Raw genomic sequence first — 12,565 nt, forward strand, 5'->3', positions numbered from 1 at the left:
TTGCTCTAGATATTTATCAGACAGAACTAGAGAAGCGTTTTCTCCAGAATGAATTATTCCCCTCTAATGAGCAAGACTTTTCCATGTACTTTACTCATGTCTTGTGAAATACAGTTTTCAGTCTGGCTGGTAAGGACTGGTATTCCCAGTTTGGGATAAGCATTGGATACTTTTACCCAATCCTCTAGGAAAGTTCTTTCCTCAATCTAACCTTAGAAAACCGATCAGTACTCAGATGAATACTCAATTAAAACCCTTATGACAAATAATTTCTCTGTCTCTGTTTCTCTGTCTTCCTGAAGCTTTCTCCTCTCTGCTACCCTGCCTTCAAACCTTAGTGACTGTAGTTTCCACTTTAGACTTATAGAATTGTCTTTTTAGTCCAAGATGTCTTAAAATTTCTCCTGTCCTGTGAGGAAATCAGGAAACTTGCTCAGTGCACTAACTGAGATAATTGTAGGATTTTCATGTTTTATTTCCTATGCTTTACTTTGTTACAGTGACAGATCGTGGAAAGATACCTTGTTTTTTATATTTTAGCTACTTTTTGGTTGTTTTAGCACAGACAGTAAGTCTAGTCTCTCTTACTCCATTTTAATCAGAAGTATAAGTACTCTGTATTTTTTTAAAATCCCATTCCTTAGTTTCATTTTCCTCAATTATCAATGCCATCCAAGCTTTTAAAAAGTCTAGTCTCCTCTTAGCTGCCTGTTCTTGGAAGCCACCCATCTTCATATTCATGTATTTCACTAAGAGCCTTTCTCCATGAATCATCTGTTGCAAGCTAAGGCTGTGTCCTGGTCTTATGGTACTCTCAGCACTTAGCAGAAGGCCTGATCTTTGTAGGCACCTGATCTGCATGAATAAATCTCTATTCATTGAATAATAAACTATGATACCTAACCACTACAGGTTTTGTCCTTTTGTGAGCTGAGAGAGAGGCATGAACTTTTCCATAGAGACAATCATGAAAATCAAGATAATCAAGGTTACCTGTTAAGACTCCCTCCCTCTTCTGCTTCCCAAGATGATCTTTGTGTGAACTTGCAAGTGAAGGAAACATTGTTTTGTCCAAAGAAAGAAAGGAGAAAAAAAGAGGGAAAGAGGGAGCTAGAGCTTAGGAAGCAATGTTCTTCTACATGTCCCTAATTTTGGACTGCATAAGAGGTTCTATGGGGGGCTGGGAATATGGCCTAGTGGCAAGAGAGCTCGCCTCGAAGCCCTGGGTTCGATTCTCCAGTACCACATATCTAGAAAACGGCCAGAAGTGGCGCTGTGGCTCAAGTGGCAGAGTGCTAGCGTTGAGCAATAAGGAAGCCAGGGACAGTGCTCAGGCCCTGAGTCCAAGCCCCAGGACTGGCCAAAAAATAAAAAAATAAATAAAATAAGAGGTTCTAGGGACAAATAGATGGAGGATTCAGACAAGCCAAAGGAGCTGTATTGTGAAACACAGCTTATGGTTAATAAGCATTACTGATTTAGTACCAGGATATTAATATAGAAAGGACTGCATTTCTTTTAATACCTCCTCCACCCTACTATGAAGTCTTCTAAAAGAGGAGGGCTGAATGGCCTAGCTCTTGAGGACAAAATGGATATGCACTGAGTACTAGTAGAAGGGTATGAGAATTTACACCTAGAAAAGGTGAGCACTTTGGTATTACTGGGGGCCCAAGGAGATGGGGGCTGGATTCCTGGACCCACCAACTAAATTCTACCTACTATATCTCAAGCCAATCATAGCCTCCTCTGAGCCTAAGACAGGGTAGCAGCACAAAGTCCTCTAATGCTAGCAGTGGAAGGTGCAGGAGAGGCCTCCCCTGTGGTCAGGCAAGGATTGCAAAGCCAGCTCTCCAGGGAATTAACAAAGGCATATCTGTAGACTATAAGCTACACTCAGGTCAGGAGAAAGTATGCTGTTGCATTTGAGTAGGCAGAAGACTTGCAAGGTTTTCCAGAAAGGCTGGATTTCTTAACCAGCTTTTAACCAGCAGCTTTCTCTGCCCCAAGCTTCCCGAAAACAGGGGACAGACAACCAGGAAGTTTGGGGAAGGGCTGAAGTTCTGATCTGGCCTGCATTCCAGAGCATATTCAGTGCTGCTTTGATCCAACATTACAAACAGGTCCATTTCCTGACCTTTGTGCTCATGAGCCCTTTTCTGCACCAGATACAAGAACTTGATGGTAATGACCCTAGCATAAGAGAAGCACCTGATGGTCATCCCCATGCCCCAGGCACGGGAGGTCTTCTTTACCTGAATTTTCTCCATAACCTCTGGAGGAACTAGTTCTGGTGACTCTGGGGATTCTGTGAAATCGTGGCTGTAAGTCTTGTGAGTCCTAGACTCAGTACCTTTGAGAGGAAGAGAAGAGTAAGAACAGAAAATACACATAAATACCTACAGAATCTCAGTAAACTGGTGGCATGGTCAAGTATTTCTAAATAAAGGTGTACATGAAAGTACTCCAAAACCTATCCTGACTAACATTAATATCCTGGCAAGTTACCCCCACCCTCTCTGCAACCTCTTGTGCATGATGGGGAGGAAATGATCCAGCCCTAGGGAAGGGGTGATTAAAGGAATACCTTTTGAAATTCATTAACAACTGGTTATCATGCCACTTCAAGTAGTAAGCTATGAATTACATCTTAAGACAAAATGTGGCAAAGACCACAATCAACCACTTTGGAGCTACACGATACCATGGATTAGCACAAGGACTTCTTTCTCTTTGTTGAAAACTAAAAGAGTAAACTGGAGTCTGCCAATGGCCATGACATTCACTTCATATTTCAGAAGCCAGATAATTGGAGCTGAACATTATTGTCTTAATATGTTGTGGAAAGTCAATAATCAGAGTAGTCATCATGTGTTTAACCTGCACTAAAATTTGCAGTAAGGAAGAAAGTATGCCTATTTTCTCTAAAAAGACCTTTTATTCCTCCCTTTGACTTTCTCACAATCCTGACTTGCTCATAATCCAAGATTATGGCCCTTCTCTCTCTCCTTTTTTCCCTCATGCACTAGGAAAGGTATTTAGAAAATCCACCACAGTAAAAGTACCTTCTCTGCCTGCACTGCTAGGAGATTCCCAGCTGAGACACTACTCTCAGTCTTAGCTCCCTCCTGGTTGCCCCAGGATGCTCTGCCTAGATGCAGAAGGGATCTTGTCCCTGGAGACTCCCCAGAGTCTCAGCTGCTATCATGGGCATGCTGCTCTGCCTTTGTGTTTAACCATCCTAGAGTCTTTTCTGCTTCATTCTCTCCCTAGCACTCTTCTAACACCTGCCTGTCAAGGCAAGAGCTCCTGTATGCATCTCTCTGCCCAAATTACTGCATCATGAAATGCCTTCTACCTGTTTATTTGGTAATGAATGAAGAGCAAATGAAATAGAATGAGATGCTAAGAAAAAAGAGATGCCCAGGAAGGTGAAAACAGCATAGTGAGAAAGATACAATGGGGGAGAATCTCATCCTACCATAAAGGGTTGCTCTTTGGACATAGAGAGAAAATTTCCTGAGAAAAGATTTAGAATCCTCCTTTGAAGAAAGATGCTTTGGGGAAAAATTAAAATATACCATGGCTGTAGTTTCTGAATATTATCTCATATTCTGCAACATTTTCCAGTCTTCTAGCACTTTCATGATGGCAAGAGCAGTATGCTATTTCAGATTAATTTACATTGTTCTTGAGGTAAAATACATGGAAACATGTATTGGTCAGTTCATACATATACTGACCTTGTGTAAACAAGGGTTAATATATAAAACATTTTCAGCTCCTAAAAGCATCCTTCATCTCCCTGTCTATTCAATATATCTATTCTGACTTTTACTGTCTTTGACTAGGTTTGCCTAGTAGCAAACTTTTGAATTAAAAAAAATTACTCAGATAATGCTGGGTACTGCTGGCTCATGCTTGCAATCCTAGCAACTTGGGATGCTGAGAACAGAAGGATCCACAGTTCAATGCAAGCCCAAGGAGGAAAGTTTGCAAGACTTATTCTCAATTGATATCTACATGCCATGGCACACACCAGTCATCCTAAACTACATGGGAGACTGAGAATAGAAGGATCATAGTTCAAGGCCAGAAAAAGGCAGGAAAGGGTACAAAATTCCATCTCAGTTGAGGGAAGTTGGATCCAGTGATAGTTACCATCCTAGCAACTACAGGAAGTCTAAAATAGTTGGGTTGTAGTCCAGGAAATAACTAGCAAAAGAAACAGAGCTGGAGGTATTGCTCAGCAATAGTGTATCTGCTTGTTGTGAGGCCCTGAGTTAAACCTCATTCCTGCCCCCCAAAAAGAAACAAGAAAACCTACTCATATCTAGAGCTCTAAATTTTTTATGTTGCTCTTTATTTTTTAAATTCTTCATGCTGGGGATATGTGGTAAAGTGTTTACCTATCATACCTGAGGCCTGAGTTTAATCATTAATACTACAAAAGCAAACAAACCAAGAGTCTTCTTTGCTATTTAAGTTATAAATTAAACAACTACAAAAAGACCAATCTAAAAACAACTATCACCTAAGAGGATAGACCTACACTGTGCATATATTCTTTTATAAGTAGGATAAAATTACTGAGAAGTAAAACAAATCTTAAAGAACAGATTAGGATTTCCAAGTAACTAATAATCCTCCTGACAACTATTTAGAGAGTTTAATGTTCATGAGACAATTACCAACTACAATGACTAATTGTCTTGGCTAAACTGTCGTGAGGTGTTATAGTTTATTATTAAGCAGCTGCCACCCGTCTCCAGAGGTGGCTGCATTTCAGAGCTGGGCAAGGTGATGCTCTATATCTCTCTCTCTCCAATGTCTCCTAGGATTTGTGAAGTTTAATTAGTTAATGTTCATAATGTGCTCTGAGGTCTTCAAATGTGATATGCTATCCCAGAGAAAAGTCAAGGCAGTGGCACTATGTAACACAAAACTCACAACACAACAGAGGCTGCCACTTCACTTTTCATTTACTGGCTTCTCCCACCTGAGGAGCAAACAAGACATGAACTAGTAGTTTTTTCTGGTAGAAGTGGAGACACACTTTTCCAAGGCTTTTTCTCTATATAAGATTGATATTCAAAGTGTTTACCACAGAACTAAGCTAGAAGTTCAAATACTTTCCTATCACTAAGCCACTCCCCCAAAACATCTTAATATTGCACTCATACTTTAGAGCTAATATTTTTAAAGAGCACCCTTGTAGATTGAGTCTATCTCGCTCTATATCTAGTGAGACTAAGGAACACAAAATGCAAAATAATGCATTTTGAGAGCTATAAATCATAGTCTATATCCTTGGGATATTTTTACATTTATTTTAAATACCTATTAAAGTCCCAACAATATTTCCTAAGTAATAAAATAACTAACTGATCCTAAAAGAGAAAATATGGAGGAATAGTTCATAAACAAGATTTTAAAAATAACAAATAGGCAAATTTTCCTACTGAATATTGATATTATAAAAGAGCAGTTATTTAAACTATAGGCTGATGAGTTAGAAAAGGCAGAACAGGATCCTCAAATAAAGCCAGCTATTGATAGATGTTAATCGTGGCATTTCAAAGGTATGGAAATAAACTATGTAATCAATAAGGTTAGCTAACCACATGAGAAAAACATACATTTCAACCTATTTCATAACAGACACCAAAGTCACTCACAACCAAATACCAGTGGCTTATACCTGTAACCCTAGCTATTCAGGAGGCTGAGATCTGAGGATTGTGATTTGAAGCCAGCCCAGGCAGGAAAGTCCATGAGATTCTTATCTCCAATTAATCACCTAAAAGCCAGAAGTGGGACTGTGGCTGAAGTGGTAGAGCTCTAGCCTTGAGTGGAAAAAGCTAATGGACAGCACCCAGGCCCCAAGGTCAGGCCCCAGGTCCAGCACAAAACAATCATAATTTTTAAAAAGTCATTCACAGACACAGCCTGAAGGCTTTAAAATATCACTTTCAAATTATTAGAAAAAGGAAAAATATTTGTATGGCCTTGTGAGTGGGAAAACCTTTCCGTAGAAATGCAATAAGCAGAAGTCATCAAAGAAAAATATTAAGATATTTACCACATCAAAACTTGAAAGTGCTATTGAAAGTATTCCTTTAAAAAAGTTTTTAATATATACAATAATTGCAACATATCATATACCAATGAATAAAACAGAAATAACAGGCAAAAGAAGTGAGTGAACAGGAAATGTAAGCAACCAATAGCCATATGAAATGTTCTATCTCACAATATTCAGAGAAATAAATGAAAACCATGGTGTCTCCTTAAAATCCTATGAATCTGAAAGCACAATTTTTAGACAGGCCCAAACTCCAAGAGTTCTACTTGCCAGATCTGGCTACCTGCCTCTGTATAACCAACAGTGAGACATGGTGAAGAAGAGAGAAAGAAAGGAGATTATGTGGCCACCATGAGAAGACAGCACACTTCAGGACATCTTCAGCCATCTTCAGGGTACAGACATGAGCTTGAACTTTACATAGACAATGAACTGGGGAAAATGGCAGACAGGTACACCACTTAAGTTTTAAACAGTTCTGATCTGAATATGGCCTGGTTGATGGTTGTTTCAGTACTTGTTTTGTGAGGGATTTTGAAGAGGAACTGTTGCCACTGTCATCATCAGTCAGGTGCCTGGAGGGTGGTTTGTCCTACAATGCTCTATTGTTCCCTAAGGGTAGTTTCCATCCCTTCTTCAGGGAATGTTATTGATCAGTCCTGTCTTTCCCAGACTCCAAGGTAATTACAAAGTGACTACAGAGACAATGGCTTAAAGCAAAGGCACGTTAAAAATGGAGGGAGAGTGCTAAGCTTTTATCCTGCTTTTAATTTGGGGGCCCAGCAAAAGTAGCTTTTAAGGAACTTACAGGTGATAAGCAAAGTTAAAAACCCTAAAAACATTGAGACTTGGGAAGTAAGAAAAACTCAGGAAGAAGGCCATTGGCTAGACCATGTTTGATGATAATGTGAACTTCTCTAAGCCCAGCAAGGAAAATTCTGGTAATGTATTTTGTTTATATTCTTGGGGGGGCAAAGAGTCATGTGCAGAGATGTTTACTGCAGCGCAATTTGCAAATACAAAACAACCTCAACCATCAAAATACTCATCTAAAGACAAATATAGTAGTAACCACACAATGGTGGGTTAAACCAGAAAGTAAAAGAAATGCCCTAAACTTTTGCATATCAACACTATTATTAGATCTCATAAAGCTGAGTGAATGGGAAAATTTCTTAAGATCGCATATCTTTGTGCTGTCCAGTTAGCTTTATCCCCTCAAGGGTAGTGCTCTACCACTTGAGTCACATCTCCACTTCTGGCTTTTTGGTGGTTAATTTGGAGAAAAGAGTCTCATGGACTTTCCTGCCCAGGCTGACTTTTAAGCATGATCCTCAGATCTCAGCCACCTGAGTAGCTAGGATGATAGGTATGAGTCACCATCACCCAGCTCATTTGTACAAAGCAGTGTTGACACAGACGGCATTGTTTTTTTTCTATGAATACATGGACTTAATTTAAAAGTACAAAAAAGATGCATGGAAGGATGCTAAACTAATATACTAATGTTATAACAATGGCTATCTCTGGAGAGTAGAGTGGAGAACCACAATTACAAGTTGATCAAAAGGAATTCAACATTAACTGCATTATACTTTTTTTTAAGAAAATAGTTTCCTACATTTCTAATTCAATTAAAAATTTTAAAATGCTTAATTATAATAAAAGTAAATCCCTTTTCTCACAATATTACCAAAAGGTCATTTCTGTTTAACATCCTAGTACTGGCAGTGATTTTAGAAAAGACTATCAAATGAATTTAAGTCACTCAATTTTAAGAAAAAAGCAAAGATTGGAGAATTAAGTGAGGTCACTCAATTTAAAGTTCAAAGAAGAACAAGTTGCATGTTTAAGAGGTACCTAGAATAAAATAAATAAGACATAGATACTTTTCTAACTGATTCTCAAGTAATCAGGAGGTGGGGTGTGTAAACATATCCATAACTATTGTGTAGTGTGAGAGGAACCAAAGATATAGGAATAAAGTGATACGAATATTCTGCTGTTGCTTGGGGTGGGCATAGCTGTCACAGACTTCTGGCATCACAGCTCTCTGGCTTTTCAGCTGGAAAATACTAGGGTTTCAGCCATGTAGCAGGCACTGCCTGTTTAGCGTTGTAGCTCAGTGGCAGACAACATCCGGCAACATAGCAGCTCAGAGGCAGGGAATGCCTCTCAGTGTTGTAGCTCCATTGCTGATAGCTGCTAACATACCTTTTGTATCAAGAATGCAACAAATGACATCCAAGACAATCGAGGATGAGTCTGAAGAACTCTACTCAGAAAAGAAGTATCTTGGTCGAAGGTCACTGCACCTTGCTCTCTAGGTGGCTTAGTCTAGGAGATTTTATACCTTGTACCATGCTCTAATTGTATGCCCCTAGTATAATTAGGTGGTTTGGAAGGTGACTTTATTTGTCAGGTTCCACCACATTCTGACTAGCTGTTACTTTCTAATCAGGTCCCTTCTGCAAATCCTTTCCTCAGAGCCATGGAATGATTATGGAAACTAAGAGAGGTGATAAGTTCTATAACAATGTCTCACTTTGGGTTTGGCATTAGAAGGCCAAGATGATGTCCAATAGTCCTGGGTCCTAACTAATTTGTCCTTTCAAAAGCATACAAAATGTTCCTTCTTTAAAATGAGACATTTCACACTTTCCATTGGTTAAGCAGTAATGTGGGTGCTAGACATTCACCATGAGTAAGAAAAAAAACTTACATTTTCACTACTGATGCAAGGTAATAAGGAAATGAGACAATGTTAAATGTTGATAGATGGTCTGTGCAAAGCTAGACCTTGGTTGCTACTTTTGATGGGGTGTTGGAGTTCTTCCTGCTTGAATGACAAGCAGTAGCCTGAGACAATAAAACACAATGGCACAATGAGCACAGACAACTCTTTAAAGAACTGCTAAAGAGCCCTTGTTTGTTGACATGTTTTTTCAACTTGGTTGGCCTTCTACTTTTTGTTCTTTGTAATTGTGTTAGTTTGCTATGACAGCTCCAAAAATATCACAACTCACTTAGTGGCTTGAAACAATAGAAATTTATTGTCTCTGTTCTGGAGGCAAGGAGTGGAAATCCGCATCCTGAACTGCATCCAGGAGTTGGCAGAGCCACCTTTGCTCTAGGGAAGAATCTACTTGCATCTTCCAGCTTCTGCAAACTGCAACATACCTGCATCTGTGGCACATCCTTATAATCTCCACCTCTACTTCACTCTCACGTAAGGGCATTTCTGATAACATTTAGGGCCCCTCAGAAAATTGAAAACAATCTAGCTCCTATTGTCATAAATCTTTATTTCTACTTTTTATTTCGTTTGTTTTTTATTGTTATTGTAAAGGTGATGTACAGAGGGGTTACAGTTAATCAAGTCAGATAATGAATATGTTTCCTTTTGAACCTCTTCCCCAGTTTTGCTCATAATTCTTAATCACATATGGCAAAACCCTTTTTCTAAAACAAAGGAGCCTTTAAAGATTCCAGAGGTTAGGATAAAGACATCTTTGAAAATTTGCATTTTACCTCAATAAGTACACATGGGTGACTGAATGCAGTATATTCACCCAAATGTCTATACACCAGGAAGGTCAAACTCAATCTGTGCACATCAGAGATCATTGTCTTCATTTCTGCAGCTCCAGCCAATAATACAGTTAATAATAGTTTCCCTGATTAATTTCATCTCATAATATGGGTCCAATATACACTCAATTTCTGAAATCATCCTCAATATTTCCTTTTTCCTTCAACCTCCTATCCCCGTCCTCCCATGCAACAAAATATCAAGTTCCAATAATTTTTGAAATTTTGAAACATCTCCCATGTCGACCCCTTGATCACTATTCAGATTCAGTCCTTCCCCATCTCATTCCAAGTAGCTCTGAGAAAATCTTCCTGTAAAGTGGAAGCTGAGCATGCAACTTCTTCCAGTAAAAGATTTCCAAAGGCTCCCTGTCATATGTCACTGGTGAAATGATAGACTCTATGCTCTCTGCCAAGGCCTCCTTGCTTGACCTTGGCCTCCAGTTCTAGCTGATAGCCAAAAACAATCCCAAGAATAGGAGACAACACAGCCAAGATCAGCGGAGCTGCCTGGCTGACCCCATATGAATGAGCTATGCATGTTTGTTGTCATGCATTGTCAAACCTGTCAAAATTGTCAAAATTGTGGTTGGTGTGTTTGTTACCAGCAGTATTGTGGCAATAGATTACTTGTGTAGTTTCAAAATATAACTGAAAGAAAGTGCCAGTTAAACTGACATAGCACTGGAAAGAAAATGTAGTAATAAATGGTGCCAGGAATAAAGAAATCTTAAAAATGTATAGAAAGATGAGAGACAAACCCTAGGCAGCATTAAATATAAATGGACTAAATGCTCTATAGTTGACAGACAATAATTGTACCACTACATTAAAAATAACACCTCAGATCTATTATGTTTATGAAAGACACATCTGAAATATAAGGAAACAAAAAGGTTAAAAACAAAATGATGGGGGCTGGGGATATAGCCTAGTGGCAAGAGTGCCTGCCTCGGATACACGAGGCCCTAGGTTCGATTCCCCAGCACCACATATACAGAAAACGGCCAGAAGCGGCGCAGTGGCTCAAGAGGCAGAGTGCTAGCCTTGAGCGGGAAGAAGCCAGGGACAGTGCTCAGGCCCTGAGTCCAAGGCCCAGGACTGGCCAAAAAAAAAAAAAAAAAAAAAAAAAAAAAAAAAACAAAATGATGAAGAGGGCTGGGGATATAGCCTAGTGGCAAGAGTGCCTGCCTCAGATACACGAGGCCCTAGGTTCGATTCCCCAGCACCACATATACAGAAAACGGCCAGAAGCGGCGCTGTGGCTCAAGTGGCAGAGTGCTAGCCTTGAGCAGGAAGAAGCCAGGGACAGTGCTCAGGCCCTGAGTCCAAGGCCCACGACTGGCCAAAAAAAAAAAAAAAAATGATGAAGAAAGTATGAATCGGGGCTGGGAATATGGCCTAGTAGTAGAGTGCTTGCCTCGTATACATGAAGCCCTGGGTTCAATTCCTCAGCACCGTATATACAGAAAAAGCCAGAAGTGGCGCTGTGGCTTAAGTGGTAGAGTGCTAGCCTTGAACAAAAAGAAGCCAGGGACAATGCTCAGATGGAGTTAAGTTCCCAGGACTGGCAATTTTTTTTAAAAGAGTATGAATCAAAGAAAGTGTTGGGGCTGGGAATGTGGCTTAGTGGTTGAGTGCTTGCCTAGCATGCATGAAGCCCTGGGTTTGATTCCTCAGTACCACATAAACAGAAAAAGCCAGAAGTGGTGCGCTGTGCCTCAAGAGATAAAGTGCTAGCCTTGAGCAAAAAGAATCCAAGGACAGTGCTCAGGCCCTGAGTCCCAAGCCCCAGGACTGGCCAAAAAAAGAAAGAAAGAAAGGGTGGGGGGAGGTGAAAGAGTGTTGCACTATGAAAGTTTAAAAAGTGGGTTTAAAAACAAAAAGCATCAATAGAGATAAAGCAGGACACTTTATAAATTGAGAAAAATTTCAAGGAAGAATTTCAAGAGTAGAATGGTGGTTTCCAGTGGTTTGGGAAAGAAGGAAATGAGTGGTTATTGCACAGCTACAAGTTTTCACTTACACATAATAAGTAAGGTCTAAAGGTCTTCTGCTGTATAGATCTAACAATACTGTAGTTTATACTTAGAAAGGTTTGTCCTGTTATGTTACTGTTGTTAAAATTAAAAAGACAATAACATTACCAAATGCTTAGGAATATTCTTTGTAAACAACTCATGGGTCAAAGAATAAAATAAGGGCTGGGAATATGGCCTAGTGGTAAAGTGCTCGCCTCGTATAATACATGAAGCACTGGGTTTGATTCCTTAGCACCACATATATAGAAAAAGCCAGGAGTGGCTCTGTGGCTCAAGTGTGAGAGTGCTAGCCTTGAGCAAAAAGAAGCCAGGGACAGTGCTTAGGCCCTGAATTCAAGCCCCAGGACTGGCAAAAAAAAAAAAAAGAGAATAAAATAAAATTTTAAAAATGCTGACAAAATGAATCTATTACACAACTAAACTTGTGGATCTTGTAGCTAAATACATAGAGTCACAATGGAAGTTAAAATGCGTACATTAGGAAAAAATGCCTTAAAATGTAAGAAAATAATCTTCCTGGAATATTACAAATAAGGATACAGTGAAGACACTTGCACATTGCTGCACTATTCACAATAACCAAGTTATGGAAAAAGCCCAGGTGCCCTACAATGAGTGCCCTACATAATGAGTAGATTAAGAAAATGTGGCACATATACACAATGGAATTTCATTCATCTATCAGAAAGAATAGCATCTCATTTGCAGAGAAATGAACAGATTTAGAAGATTTATTTTATTTTATTTTTTTTGCCAGTCCTGGGCCTTGGACTCAGGGCCTGAGCACTGTCCCTGGCTTCTGTTTGCTCAAGGCTAGCACTCTACCACTTGAACCACAGCACCACTT

General features: G+C 39.5%; 1 protein-coding gene across 2 annotated transcripts in view; it reads right to left on the minus strand.

Annotated features, from left to right (window-relative positions):
* Positions 1–12,565, minus strand: part of Cfap61 (cilia and flagella associated protein 61) — a 242,956-nt gene that overhangs the window by 170,864 nt on the left and 59,527 nt on the right. For both annotated transcript variants that reach the window (XM_048348715.1, XM_048348716.1), the window contains exon 9: positions 2,256–2,353. In XM_048348715.1, the coding sequence (XP_048204672.1) occupies positions 2,256–2,353 (98 nt within the window). The remainder of the gene's footprint in view (positions 1–2,255; positions 2,354–12,565) is intronic.

Source organism: Perognathus longimembris, chromosome 6, assembly GCF_023159225.1.
Source record: "Perognathus longimembris pacificus isolate PPM17 chromosome 6, ASM2315922v1, whole genome shotgun sequence".
Taxonomy (NCBI): domain Eukaryota; kingdom Metazoa; phylum Chordata; class Mammalia; order Rodentia; family Heteromyidae; genus Perognathus; species Perognathus longimembris.